Source organism: Taeniopygia guttata, chromosome 5 (genome assembly GCF_048771995.1).
Source record: "Taeniopygia guttata chromosome 5, bTaeGut7.mat, whole genome shotgun sequence".
Lineage (NCBI taxonomy): Eukaryota > Metazoa > Chordata > Aves > Passeriformes > Estrildidae > Taeniopygia > Taeniopygia guttata.
In genome coordinates this window covers 44,519,740-44,535,550 of record NC_133030.1, presented here as the reverse complement: position 1 = coordinate 44,535,550, position 15,811 = coordinate 44,519,740, and the positions used below count along the sequence as shown (strand labels likewise).

Below are 15,811 nucleotides of genomic sequence, written 5' to 3'. Positions count from 1 at the left end.
AGATGGACAGACCAGATGCACACATTAAAAGGAACAGACAAAGCAGTCTAGGGACACTTTCATAATTTGAATTTTTAAAAAAAAGAATTGGATTCTCTTTCCTTCCATCCCCCTCCCATTCAAATATGTTTTCAATTGTCAGCCAAAACCCCCACCACCCTTGAGTGTTGCTTTTTTTTTTAATACATCTTTTTCTTTATCACTTATTTTTAAAATAAACATGGAGAGGAAAAAAAAAAAAAAGACGTGCAGTCTGGATGTACGTCATAAATAGACATAGAAAAAGATAGAAGAAATTGGCTGAGATCGACAAATGGGTTATATAATAGCTTAATTTTACTGTAGGATGTTAATAATAATGCATGCTTAAAGTAAGTTGCATTTAGGGAAAGTAGAAAAACAGAAGAGCAAGCAAGGATTTGGGGGGCGGGCAGGCAGAAGGGAAGGGGCAGACAAGGGGTGTACCATCCATGCCTCTCCAGAAAGGGCAAAGCACATTCCAGCGAGATCTCTGCATTTCTGGGGGAGGTCAGAAGGGGAAAAGGGTGAGGAGAAATTATAAGCTATGCTAGGATATACTTTTCACCCTGTGACCTACTTGAATCCACCCAAAACACCAAAATCAATCCCTTGTTCTGACTCTTAACTCTCCAAGGCACACCTGAAATCAGTGGCACATATTTCTGCCTAGTAGCAGAAAATGCTTCCACTGCTAGCATTAAGACAGAGACTTTCTCTTATGCTACAAAAGCATTAAAAGTTCAAGGAGCTATTACTAATTGGTTCTTTCCTAAAACAGTATTCCAGATACTATATGTCCTAGAGGGGTACTCATCTTCTGAATTCCTTAATGACACGTATGATGTCTGCATATTTCCTTATAAAGACCATACCCTAGATATTAGAGTCCTTCCAAAAAGGAACTCGGGACCCCAGGCAAACAAACACTTTTGTTTGGTGTTTTAAAAGACAACAAAATTACATATAAATCTCTGGACCCTGCCAAAGTGAAATCTCTCCAGCAGGTGGAAAAGCACTGCATACACCTTAGCTTTGCATCAGGAATGTCAGCAAGATCGTTCCGTAAGCCATCAACAGGTCATGCTACCACCAATCAGTTGAAGTCGGAGCTATCTTGAGATTAAATTTCTGGGAATAATGTGGATATCCTCCCTGCGGATGTCACCAGGGGTACTTCTGTGTAGGTACAATTACAAACAGGTAGGATGTTCTGGTACTTATTAATATGAGGAGCAATAGCACCTCTAAAGCCACTGACAGATCAGTGTTAGTTCTGGGAATATTAAATAAGTATAAACCCCACAGAAATTAAATAGCCTGGATTGGTTTTAGATGTACTACTGAAAAGTGTCCAGGTCTTAGAGGAGTTATATAAGAGCTCTACTTCAGAAATGATGAGGCTGCACTGACTAACAGCACAGTGCAGCTGTATCTGGAATGTACCATGCCTATTCTGGGAGGCTACACTGGACCTATCTCCTGCATCCCTTAGGTAAACATGTTAGGAAGGGAAGAGGTCAAACGACAGAAGAGGAAACCTGGTCAGGGTAATCCCAGGGACAAAACATGCAGGTTACAGGAAGAAAAATGTTGGTCTACACAGGAAAACTTGGGGATTCATTTGTGGATCAGAAAAAATTGGTTAGGAGTATGAAAAAAAATTACAGAAGTGAGGCCTTTTCAGACCTCAGTGGAGATTTTTGTTTGGCAAGGTTACAAGGCTAGTGTCCCTGGACATCACATCCCACCAGGGTTCCGAGCCTCTGGTTTAATTGTACTTAGGGAGTTTCACAAAGAGGCATTTAAGCTTTGAATTTTAATCAGCATTTGTCATGACTTACAGCTGGATTTTCAGAGCAGTGAAATATCCCCCTTCAGCACATTAGAATTGAGTGCCTTCACTTTGATGCAAAACAGACTGTAAGGCATGAGTCTGGTTGCCAACTGTGCAGTCTATGTCAGGCCTCTCCAGAAAATACTTATGCCCTATTTGATGATAAACTTCTAACTCATTGCATGAGGGTCTGGAAAAGCCTTTTACTGCCTGAAAGATCAAAAGAGAGAACCACAACTGGAGCCAGAGACACTTAAAGAGATGACAAGATTTTGTAAAGGAAATCTTGATGTTAGCCTTACAAGAGGATTTGAAGGGTGCTAAGCCATTTTTTATTTGGTCAATACAGAGGTGCTTGAATAGAAGTAGAGTTCTTTGGAAAATCTGGGTCTAGCAATTTCTGTTGAGTCTGGGAAAACCTTATTCAGTATTTAAAAAAATTCTGGCTCTTAATAGTCAAAACTAGATGTCCTAATTTGAAAATTGGATCCTAAATGCTTCCACATGAAGGTACAAGATGCTATTTTATTGCTGAACACTTAGCAAATTATTCCTCAGAAAAACAAAGACTAAAAAGCATAAGTAGTGCAGTTTTTTTTTTTATTTTCAAAAACTTAAAGTAGATCAAAGGACTGGTAGTATAAACATCTGTATTATCAAAGCTTACAAGTTTCTTGCTTGAAGGATTGAGCTGATAGCCAGTGTTTTCAAATGAAAAAATCCATATATCAACAGAGAACCAATCATACAAAAAGCCCCTTGTTCAGTGACTTTAATGATAAAGTTTTATTATATTATTTTTTGTATTCTGGTTGAATTTTAAAGGGAAATGAAAAAAAGTGAAGGTAATGCAAATTTGTCTCTCTGTGTGTGCATGTGTTAAAAAGCAATATGAAAGACGTCTGGTACATTAGGATCTAGGGCTGCACTACTGTACCCAGGTTCATGCTAACCTCTGGAACTTTCATGTCTTTTACCACTCTAGTCACAGAATGACAGATTTACAGAATCAGAATATGCTGAATTGAAAGGGACACACTAAGATTATCAAAGTCCAACTCATGGCCCTGCACAGCACCATCCCCAGGATGGGTCCCAGCATGTACCCGAGAGTATTGCATCAGCACTTGAACTCTGCCAGGTTGGTGCTGTGACCACTTCCTGGGGAGCCTTTTCCAGTGCTCAGCCACCCTCTGGGTGAAAAATCTTCTGCTAATATCCAACCTAAACCTCCCCTTACACAACTTCATATCCTTGTTCTCCATTAAAGCTGACAGTTTTTCTCTTCCCTAACACACTGAATCCCACATCATTTGAGTTCTGTCCACTGCAATGCAACTCTGGTTCTTCCTGCTTGTACTAATTCCCAAAACAACCTGCTCATTCTTGCATGCTTTTAACCTTTCATAGTGTTTTTGAGACATCCAGCCAAACAAATGCTTAGCATACCACAAGTAACAAATCACTTTTAGATTAATAGGATTAAATACTAAATTTCAAAGGAAAACCTGTTCCTGACACCCAACTCAGAATAAAAATCTGTTCCTGTGATTCCCATCAGCTATCTGCACTAATTTAAACTGCAAGACAAGTGTATTGAATTAGCTGGTCCACTACAAAACAGAGATAGGAAGAGCCTAAGAATATAAATTAGTTATATCACTTCCCTTGCACCAGCTGTTTGTACTGGTAAAAAGCTCTCTCATTCTAAGCCCATGGGCACATCTGAAGCTTAGAAATAAAAAAGCAATCCATAGTAAGAATATCTATATGAGAATGGCAAAGTCCCACATGCTGTTCTGTTTGGGTTTGTGTGTAAGAGTTAATTAGTGGGGCTTCTTTATAGCAATGAGATAAAAAACTATCATCCGAAATGAAACCACATTTATAGCTCTGAGAGCTAAGGAAACCATAGGGCTAAACTGCCACAGCAGTAAAGAATTTTTCAGGTGTTTGCCATAAGCTTATTATCTTTTCACAGTCCCTCAAATCAAAGAGTATTTGATGCTTTGAGTGCTAAGCAGCCCAGCCAATATCAGTGGCCTGAAAGCATTCTGCCCATGCATCTCTGAACTGTCTCTTTCTCCAGGGAGAAAGATCTGCTGTGGTGTTTTTTGAAAGACTGAAGATTGATATTTGTAGTCAGCCCAGCTAAGGCTTATTTTTTTTTTACCGTAAAGCCAGACTTATTTAATCCTAGAAGTCAGTTAAATGGAAAGAAGTATTTCTGAAGGGATTTTGCAACCAAAACCCAGATTCTCATACCAGCAAACTCAGTAGCAGAGTGTCATCCAATAATTTGAGTGGGAGCAGGAATAGTTGTATTGGTTTAAATAGTTGTATTTGGTCTAAACACATGTAGCAAAAGTTTTCTGCATATTTATGGAATACTAAAATGTACATAATTTTCTGCTAATCCACAAATATAGAGCAGAAAGGCTATATTAGTGTCTCCTCCTTTCTTCAGTATACAGCTATGAAGCAGACAGGTAAAAATACATGTCATCAGGTTGTCCAAATGCTAATAAATACTTCAGGACTTCTGCATATCTTCTCAGTAATGATCCTAAGAAGTTATACACTGTTGGACAGGTTGGATCAATGAGCTGAGATAAACTGTATGAGGCTCAACCAGGCCAAGTTCTGGGTTCTGCACTTGGGTCACAACAACCTCAGGCAGTGCTTCAGGATGGAAAGTGGCTGGAAAGCTGCCCAGCAGAAAAGGACCCGAGGGGTGCTGGTCAACAGACGAGCCAGTGTGTGCCCAGGTGGGCAAGAAGGCAAATGGTATCCTGGGCTGTGTCAGAAATAGTGTGGGCAGCAGGACCAGGGCAGTGGTTGTCTCCTTGTGCTGGTGAGGCCATAGCTTAAGTTCTGTTCTAAATTTTGGGCCTCTTAATGCAAGAAAGACATTGAGGTGCTGGGACATGTCCTGAGAACCTCAACAAAGCTGCTGAAGGGTCTGGAAAGTCCTACAAGGAGTGGCTGAGGCAGCTGAGATTGTTGAGCCTGGAGAAAAGGAGGTTAAGATGAGAGCTTATCGCTCTCTACAACTACCTGAAAGGAGGTTGTGTACTTCAGAAGTAGGCAGAACCCTTTTTCAGAGCAATATTTTTCATCACTTGCATACTAGGCTACATTTGCCATTTCTGTTCAAAGATCCTACAAAGTAATCAAATTAATCACTAAAACAGCACAAGCACATTACATTTTCAAAGTCTGCAGCTAATCCAACTGCAAGTAACTCAGTGGATGGAACTTCCTCCCTTGCTTTGTGAGAGGAGAATCCAAAGCATATTAGAATCACTGGTAAAAGGTTTCTCTTGCAATGAACTTAAACTTATTTTCTGAAGGAAAAGTAGTGATACCAGTTCTGCCCTCAATAACCCCTCTTTTTTTAGTATTTCTCGTTCCTGTTACAGACAGAAAACAGTGTTGCTGCATTTTCAGCTTTTGTCCAGAGATAGATATTGTGCTTTTTATCTTGGAGTTGAAAACAAAATAAAGCAAAGAAAAACCACACAAAGAAAAGTGTTGTCCCCTTCGATGGCTAAATAATCCAGGAACATCCCAGACATTGCTTATGCCTCTGGAAGACATTCAAGACCTAAAGCATTCCACGTTAGAAGTCTCCACTGATGCAGCTACACCTTATTCTCAAGGACACATGGGAACCAGTACAACCAGAGACCTTTAACAGTGTACACAGAGTACCAAGGAAAGTGTTGGACAAGCTCTAGAAAAGAACAGGGGTGTCAACATGTAAGCTGGACTATACAAACATAGTGATGGATTCTCACTAATAACAATACACAATTTCCTTGTTAATTATATCAAGCTAAATAGTGCAATTACCAAGAAGAAATAACTAACCATGTCTTTTCAGCATTGTGAACATCAGTTCTTTGTAAAATGTAGAGTGAAGAGAATTTACAGTGTGATGGTTGGGAAGAGGCTTATTCCAGTAGGCTTTGAACAAGATTAATTTACCTGTGCCTTCATAACTAAACTTTTTTATTTTAGTAATCACAGGGTATGATAGGGATTCTTATAAGGCATGCTTTATTCTACTAAGTTTGAGCAATTTTAAGTTCCCTCCCAGAGTAATTGGGGTGTAAGAGTTAAGAATTGAAATGACCTATTCAAGCACATGTTAAAAGACTGCACAAAATCAGGGATTAATAAGCTCATTTTCCAAATGATGGAAGTAGTACAGCCCTGCTGATAATGTTATTTTCCTCATGTTACAAGAAGCCTTTGGAAGTCCAGAACTGAGTCCTAGGACTATGGGACTTCAATACCCTCTTCAGACAAAACCAAGGCAAAATAGTCCTCAGAATTAATACAAGGACTGCCCCACAGCCATCCTAAAAGGCAAGAGCAAGTTCTCCTTCAGTAAAATGAGCTGATGTTGCATACAGTAAGGCTTTAATCCCCAGTAACCTGTAAAGGAAAAATGCTACATAAGAGACTGTTACTGATAAGAAGTTTACTACCAAGTAGACTGCTGACAGATTCTACAAAATTACCACTGGGAAGTGGTGGAAAACCCTAGGTAGAAGCCCTGATAATCTGTAAACATAAATAAATAAACATAAATAAAGAGAACCCCAATTTTTCCTCCACAAAGGAAAAATGAGAGTGCCAAGCTTTTGAGCAGTATGTTAGGTGTTGTTCTCTGACACCACTTCAGACAATGTGAGATGCTCTTTTCTTTTGATTTTAATCATGTTTAAAAGCACTAGAATCCCATTGGGATCCCAAGCAGAGGTGTTTAGAAACAGAATGGCAAATGCCTATTAATCCATACTTTGACGTCAATTCTCCTACTAGGCAGCACTTGTAACTGCATCAGACACACAATAGAACTAACTAACATATAAGCTATCTAGCTCTGAAGCACTGCAGGGGGACTCCTTTCTATAGGAGCTTTCAACATGTGAGCTAGTTCTGTCTATCGTTTAGAAAAGACAAGAGGGGATGGTGCTGTGACTCAGGCATTTGGGAATGGATTTTTTGGCAGGACTTCTTGTTTGTTTGTTTTTGCAGGGAAGTTTAATACTAAACATGAAGTGCAAAAGCATAAAGAGAGGATGCTATTTTTGCAAATTTTCTTTTGGAAGTTCAGGATTACAGCAATGGAAGGCTGCTGCAGGCAAGTTTGAATCCTCTTTTTCAACATCATGAATGACTGGAATAAATTCTACTGTGATTCAGAAGCCAACGCTTTAAGCTGTTTATCAGAGGTTGCTTTACAGCAAGAAAGTGGCTGCGAAGGCTATTTGCTCTGTTTTCATAAAAGATTGGATTAGAAGAGAAACAGATCTCATTCCAAAAGTTAACTTACTTTAGTATTGATAACGTTAGTATCTGGAACCCCCAACATAAGAAGGACATGTTGAAGCAAGTCCAGAGGTCATGGTCATGGAGCTGAGGGCTGGAGCTTGTTTCCTACAAAGACAGGCTGAATGAGCTGAGGCTGCTCAGCCTGGAGAAGAGAAGGCTCCAGGGACACCTTACAGCACCTTTTTCCACTACCTAAAGGGGACCTACAAGGAAGCTCGAGAAGGACTTTTATAAAGATATGTAGTGATAGGACAACAGCTTCAAAATGAGACAAGGTATATTTAAATTAGATATTAGGAAGAAGTTCATTATTGTGATGGTGGTGAGGCACTGGAGCGGGTTTCTCAAAGAAGCCCTATCCCTGGAAATATTCATGTTGGATGGAGCCCTGAACAACCTGGCTTAGGGGAAAGTGCGGCTGCCCATGGTGAAGAGGTTGGAACTAGATATTTGAGGTCCCTCCCAACTCAAACAATTCTGTGATTCTATACCATGATAATTGTATCTATTTCAGAATCACAAGTAAAGACAATATCTCCATGAATAAAGCTGAGCATCTCCTCAGCAGAATTCTTCAGGTCCATGCAGACTTTTAAAACAAAAATTCAGGATGACTACTTTTTGCTATTGATTAATTCTGCTTACCTCATTTGTAAGCTGGGAAGCCTTGGCTTTCTTTCTCCCTAACCTTCAAACTATGATAAGATAATGTATATCCCACTATCCCAAAAGTTTGTTTACTATGTTAGAGAAGTTGAAGTACTACCTTTCAAAATGGAGAAGGGGGATGGGGGGTATCTGGGGGTGTGGTGTGTATTTATTATTTTTAAACCAACAGTTGATATTCATAGACCAGGGCAGGTCAGATTGCTGTGGGATCATTATTTAAAGGAATATATAGTCATACATTTGAATATGTTTTCCATATTATTTCTTACTGTCTTACAGTAAGGAATTGAAGTATTTACATTTAAATTTCAGGGTCATTGTTAGAAAATCAACTGAAAAATGACTGTATAGCTATTAACCATCATGTCTGAGCTTCATGGTTTAGTAATTCTCAGAAGCATAAAAATCATGAATACCTGTGAAATTAAAGTTAACTGCAGATCAAGTCTAACAGGATGGAAAGTTAATTAAAAGAAGCTAAAAAAATCTTATCATATTAGGCTTTCCTCTGCTATGAAGTAAGACATTGTATGGTTAGATTTTAATAGGAAAGTCTATTACTTTCTCATAGACTCTAATTTCCTTTATCTGTATGAGCCACAAAATTTTCTCATGCAGAATTATTTTTCTGATGAATTCATTATTTCTATGCATATTCCTAGTCTAATTGATGGTCTTAAGCACAACGAAGAAAGAGATAGAGCTGGAAACATTATGTTAATAGAACAAACACTTTATTTGAGCAATTCTGCTATTGGCAAACTTACAGCTTTGAACTTTGTGAATGAAACAAAAAGGTGTTCAAATTTTAACCTTATTGCTCTGTGATTAGGGTATTTATGAACAGCACTGTTTTGAAGTCAGAAGAAATGTTTCACCTTCAAAAGGCTCATTATAGACACTTGAGCCTGTTGCTTGCCTTCTGTAAAGGACATTAAATGAGAACAGGCACATAGACCAACATTTTACTGAAGTAGAACTGGCAGATTTGCCTGTTTTTTTCCAGTGCCTAAACAATTCTCGCTAGTCTTTCATGGTAAATTTAAGTGTTTAATGCAAAATGGCTTATTTTCCAAACCTTCCAAGGCATTGAATTATTTGTCAAAATGGGAGCATGCCAAAAGCCAAATTATAAGTTGCTATTGCTGCCTTATAGCTCCATCACAATTCCTTATTATTTCTTATTTCATTGTCTGTTAATTTACTAGTGCAACCTCAGCTGAAAAATACTGAGAAAGGGAAGCAAGTGACAATTCAAATATACAACTACAAAGAACAGAATTCAGCACAGGAGCACGAAGCTTTGAGATAAGATGACAGCTGTATGTGCTCTGTCTTCATAGGTGGGGATGCATACCATGGAGTTAACTAGAAAAAACACTTCACTTTTGCTCTTTCCTCAGCTTCACCTTTTTCTTAAAAATTACATTCTACTTCAAAACTCTACCATGGTGTTTCCTGCTTATTGTCTCATTGGAAAGTTTTCCAACCTGATAAATATCTATGTCCAACTCTAAATATATTCTTCATTCCAGTTTGCTGCCAACCCAAGTTAGGGATCTGAGAGATGAGTTCAGGTCTCCTATCATTGCCACTCAACAGGAAAGACTGTAGATTAAGGTATGTACTTGGCAACCTTGTAGCTACCCTATTGCCTTCAGTGATCTTAAAGAAATATGACCGACTGAACTTTAAAATTGAACATAATTCCACAGGGAAAGTGAGGGACTGATTGGAATCTATTCCCTAACTCCAGCACTGTGTGGAATTTATATGGACCATCAGGATACAAAACCTTAGAAGTCAGTGGACTGGTCTCTGAATCCAAACACACAGATCAGTGAAGAGGAGGAAACATTTTCTGTTTGTTCATCTATGGCATTCAGGTATAGCTGTGGGTGAAATTTTTCCTTTTGCTTAAACAAATATGGCTTTTCATAATGAAAAAACCAATTTTATTTAGAAACATTTTCTCTCCTTTATTAATGCAATTCTTTTAAACTCAGCAGTAGTTTACCCTCCTTCCACCTCTGCAACTGTTGCATGCCCTACAAATAATTTTCTCCCTGCATTGCTCCACGTTTCTCTCAACTAAAGCTTGTTAGTGAGACACCTAAGGAAGTATCCTATGAACATCTCTGATTATATTTATGAAAAGCAGACAATAGCATTTATCACTCTTACTAAAGGTCTGAAAAGCTTCTTTATAATGCCTCCAGAACACATTTCAAATCTGAGATAAACAATGCCACTGAGGTAATAACAGTGCATTTCTGGTCAAACACCTTACCTGGCATAGAGCTGTGTGCTCTGTTAGATAAGACCAAGAAGATCCATAACACTATCAAGTGTGGAAATAAACATGGAAGTAAAGTAAGCAATGGCTTACTTTAAAGACAGAAAAAAGCGAAAGGAAGGTTTATCCCTGCTGCCTTCATCCCTTCAAGAATATTAATGTGTAGCATACAGATGCACCAGCTGGGCTCAAAAAAGTAAGTGAAAGTCAGAAGCTGCCTGATCTCAGAAAACCAACAGGCGTTCCTTATGTAGTCATACAGTGTAGAATAAAGCAGAGCATTGTAATGAAATATAGTAAAAAATGTAGATGATATGCACCTTATGAAAACAAGCTGTTGTATTTGACAGCTGAGCTTTGAAATGCCCCGGCTGAAGTCTCTCCTCCCTGTTAAATTATTTGGACTTTTTTTTCCAGTCTTTGATTTAAGGTCTAACTAACTCTATATAGTGATTTTTTTCCACACATAACTGTACAAAAGCCCTAATACTTTAAACTACTAAATACTTTCTACTTTCATTAATCCCAAGTCACTCAACATCTCATCAGGCTGCCAGTTTTTCCAGCCATGTGGCTAATGTAATTAACAAATATGCATGCATATGCATATATACAGGAATGTACACTTTTTTTTTTTGCATTTTTAAACTATGATAGTATTTAATTTGAATCCAAATTCTGAACTGCTATAGAAATCCAAGTGCTGACTCCTTCCTTTCCTAAAAGAAAAATCAATATCCTGTTCAAAAATGCTGTAGACAAAAGTTTTGGAAGAGAGTTATAAAACAAGTGAGGAATGCAGCAGAAAAGTTCTGGTTTTGGTAATTTAAGCCTATTACCAAATGCATTCCCCCAGGAATTCCTTGTACATACAATTGGGTTTTTTTTTCCTATACATGCTATGAATTACCCAATCCACTCTTTCTGATCTAATGTTCAGTTCTGGCAAACAATCTTAAGTTTTGAAACTTAAGAGCATGATTTGCTACTCACTTGCAGCAGTTTTACATCGATAATGCTTATATGCATTATCGCTGACTTACATTAGCAGTAAATGAGAGGTACAGCACGTGCATAATTTCATAATCAGAGAAACCTAAAATATGACATGCAGTCTATCTCCTGGGGACAGGATATTACCAGCACTCTGTTTTCACATCTAGGATATTTGCTAGAACTATCTGAAATCTGTAATAATATTACGCAACAGAACAATACTAACGGGTTTTCATATATATTTACTTTATGTAACCCATATATTTTTTTTTCTTTTTCTTTGCTTTCTATTTCCAGCACCTTTCTCAGTGCTCCAGCCAGAGACGTAAAGCTCGATTTATTGGATTTTATAAAAGGAAACTGCATTTGCCATCCCTTAATCCTTTCTTGCAAAGAATCTCCTTCCCCTGCACCAGTTCCCTATGCTTATTAAGCTTCCCAGCTACATTCAGAACTCAGGCGCTGTGTAAGCAGAGGCGTCACTGTAATGGAGCAGAGAGATAACAGTGCCTCTCTACTCGGCTTTGTCAGCACTACCCCTGAAATTATGTGTACAGTTCTGTGCATTTCATTACCAGAACAGAACAGCACAATACAATACAAAAGAGAAAACCGATAAAGAACTGCTGTTCAACAAGGAACAACAATCATTGCTCTAAGTTGATGTCTAAAATGTTTGCCTTCACTGTAGATAGCTTCGTCATCTGGGTTTGTACTTGCTGAAATCTCCCTTGAATTAGAAAATTGATGTAATATGACACACACAGTAAAAACTGTCATTAGTCTAACATGGCTAGATCCACAGAAAAATGACCTCCTGGTGTGTGTATCTGTTTAAAGATTCAAGAAATCTGAAGGATCAAAACACAACTTTTGTTTAAAAGTAGAGGAGAGATAAACTAAGGTTGGAAACTGAAAGAAGAATTAAGACTCCAAGGTCTTATTTCAAGTTCTGCCATTCAGATAGACTTTAAGGGTTCAGTCTATGAAAGGATTAACTATCTCTTGTCAGTGTATAAATCTAAAATTTAGATCCTAGAAGCAAATGCTCAACTGCTCTAATATCCACAAAGCTCCCCTTAGTTGCTAGAAAAATTATGGCAATACAGCTATAAAATGTTGTTGGGGCTATTGGACACTCACATATGCAGCCACCTCCAGGATATAACTACCAAAATTTATTTTAAAATAAGCATCTTGAATGCGTAGCTGGCATCAGAGATTAAATGCTAATAAAATACAAAACCAATATTGTTTGTATAGGGATTTTAAGGCAAAAGCCATAGGTATGAATAGCAATTTATATTCTGAAGATCATAAAAAATCTGAGCCTTCACAAAATGTCTACTATTACAGTAGTCCAAATGGCTTTGATCTGACTTGCTGCTTAGACTCCTAATTAATTAGCTTTAATGAAATGTAAGCAGATTTTGTTGGGAAAAAGCAACGAAACGGTTCCAGTTCCTCAGGATACTTTAAACATTTCATGTGAATATAGTGTTCTTACATGAGGCATGCTAAGCCTGGCAAGTCTTGAGAGTTTCTTAAATGATCTGAATTGGCAGCTTAGGTTTGGACACTTGCCACCTACGAGACAGGCCAACAGAAAACTTGCAGCTTGTCATCAGGAAGGAAAGGTCATCTCAGAGGCAAATGGAAAAAAGTCACCAGGACAATAAAAAAAATCTACTGGTTCAATAATAAATGACATGTAGATGATTTGGATTAGTTTTTTCTATACTATCTCATGTCTTTGTGCTTGCTGTAGACAGCACTACCAGAATACCCATTCTTCAGCAGAGAACTGTGTAAATCCTTTTCAGAGGAGGCAAAACAGGGGGAAAACTGCTGTACCAGGATTCCCTGCTCTTCTTGCATGGAGGAAGAACTACTAACAGAATGAGTTAGACACACAAATGGCTGTTTTCATCTTTCAACAATCCCGTTATTAGAATAGAGGTGCTGCAGGCACAACATCTGCAGTTTGTTTTTCCATCTGTTTCTAAAAATATTATATCAGCGAAAGAGAATTTTTTCCTGTCTCTCAAAATCATTTTTGTTTGCTTTTTCTTTCCAAGGGAAAAGTGATGGATTTGGAAAACAGCATATGTGGGAAAGATCACTCAGCTACAGGGATGGACTTTACCATTGCTATTCAAAATACAATGAAAAGCTGTGAACAAAACAACTGAAAATTTTGAAATGTACTGGCTCAGCTCCTTTGATAAATGTAATCAAAGGGCTTAGTCTTCTAATGTAATTCCTACAGAGCTAGTGACAGATGTTTCCTATGCAGGAAAGCATGGTTTAATGTTCTGGGGAACCTAATGGGGGAGAAAAGAAATTGGAAAACAGAACTACAAGAAGCTCCGAAGTTATTTACAGGTGAAATTTAGTAGTCATATTTTCAGAAATCATAAAAGAAGAAAAATTAAGTGGGGGGACAAAAGAAGTCCCCATAAAATACTTTAAAACTTAAGTTTACTTTGTTTCATAATTAGAGATTTTGTTAGAATGCAATTTTTATTTGTTTTAGAGCAACAATTTCAAAATGCAAAAAAAGTAACCAAACCTTTTCTTGTTTTGGATATGACACAGACAGCTCAGAAGAGAGAGCCTGGAGACAGACCTGTATTTCCCCTAGAATCCATGGTTCTTCTGCATGCTAATTCAGCCCTAAATCTTCATTTTTTTACTAAGAAAGAACTAAGGTGTGACTATATTAAACTACTTTTCAGTCTGTGAATTCCTTTGGGGCTTATTTGGCATTTTTAAGCATGTGAGTAAAGGGTGTGAGAGACTGAAATGTTTAAAATTAAAGACTCAAACAACTGGCCATTTACAAAAGCAGCTGGTGCTTTGCTGAGGCTTTGCTGAGGTTTGCACCCCCACACCAAAGGGGCAGAGGACATTTTTGGGTGGCAAAACCTCTGATCTGTGTAAGAACAGCCCCAGTGCCAAGGAGGGGCCTTCTACCAGTGGACTGCATATGATCCACAATGTTCCAGGAATGCCACCCATCAACCATGGGAATAAGGGCAGATCAGGAAGTATGGCCAGTTCACTGAACAAAAGAGCACTTTATTTTATTTCAGATACATACATACTCCCACTTCACTGACTTTCTCTCCAGCTGTCAAACCTTTTTAATCCTCTCCACAGGTCTCTGAGAGTACCCAGAATCCTGACAGAGGTAAATGATTCAGAACCTCACTGAAGACACCTCCCTGCTGTGAGTTCAGATGCATGACAGGGATCCTCTGTTTCAGGCTGTTCCCAGATCTCAAACCCAAGTCACACTTGCCCTCACTCGCAAACCACCTCCCCCAAAATGATGGGATGTACTAGCAGCTTTCTGAGTTATACAAAAGCCAAAGACCTGACCTAGCAGAACATAACAGGCGCATGAGAAAGAGTATAAGGCAAGATTCAATGCATTGGTTCCACATTTGCTTATAATGCTCCTCAACAGATTTATTCTACTATTTCAGTTCCCTAAAATGCTTCTTTTAGCCAGAACATAAACATGGCATTAACAGTTGTATAAATATACACACATGTACAAAGAGAGAGTGAGCATGTGTGCATGTTTTGCAGTATATTTATCATCCCTGTCTTAGCACTGAAAAAATTAGCATGCAGAAGAACCATGGATTCTAGGGGAAATACAGGTCTGTCTCCAGGCACTCCACAAGTAGACTTGTTACTGAATGGAGAGAAGTCAGAAGAAAATAATAAAATTTTTTTGGATACATTAGAAAATAACCGGAACGGGATTATTTTTGCTGTTTTCATTGGTCAAATACAAAATTTATGAATTCCCCAGATGTCAGTAGTGAAATCAGTAGTTGTTAAAACTAGTCAGAATCAGTCATACTGGTTTCAGTATTAGGGAAAAATCCTGAATTATGGACATATATTAAAAAAAAAAAAAAGCTCAAAATTGCTAAAATTGCTTTGCATTTCTGCTCTCCCTCAAAGACAGAGCAACCTTTCCCCTTTTCCTCTGACATTTATTGTTCTGACACTGAGGTGGAGTGAAACCAGTGGAGATAAAATTTAGGCCATTTTCTTGTTGCTCTAAAGAAGCTAATTTTGAGATTTTGTTTTGAGATTTTTACAAACTTTGCAAAATAGTTGTAGTTGCTCTTGAATGTAAAAAGAGGAGCTGATGATCCTTATTACACCACTCCATGGGACCAAAGAACTTTAGTATTTTTGAGACTCAGCAGAAGTAGATAAAGAAAGTCCATGGTGGTGGGTCTTTTGCAAGGTTTTAATAATGAATTTGTTAGTGCAAAGACCAAATGGGTTCTCAAATAAGTAGGCATCTGAGATTTCAAATGAAGCCAGTCTAATTTATTTTTGGTTTGTTTTTTGCTCCCATACCTCATTTCCAAACTGGTATGGGCTTTGATTTCTGCTCCTCACAGAGCATTTAAGCGAAGTAGTATTAAAGAAATACTACACTTCATGTCCCCTAGGAGCTGGGATCCCCCTCTTCTTACATTTGGGAGAAAGCACTGATTTCTACAACTTGTAAATAAAAAACTGGAACTGAAACAGAGAGGTGGAATGAAAACAAAGGAATAACCCCTTTGAAATTATTACAAACTTTGGTTTCTCACGATCTACTTGGGTGGAAAATA

General features: G+C 38.1%; 1 protein-coding gene across 43 annotated transcripts in view; it reads right to left on the bottom strand.

Annotated features, from left to right (window-relative positions):
• The window catches only part of NRXN3 (neurexin 3), a 958,542-nt gene that overhangs the window by 12,298 nt on the left and 930,433 nt on the right, over nucleotides 1–15,811 (bottom strand). Inside the window, exon 24 of one of the 43 annotated variants that reach the window (XM_041716427.2) lies at nucleotides 168–519. The exons of the other annotated variants lie outside the window; for them this stretch is intronic. Coding sequence (XP_041572361.2) covers nucleotides 383–519 — 137 coding nt within the window. The 3' untranslated portion in view covers nucleotides 168–382. Of the gene's footprint in view, nucleotides 1–167; nucleotides 520–15,811 lie in introns of those variants that run through there. 43 annotated transcript variants of the gene reach the window in all.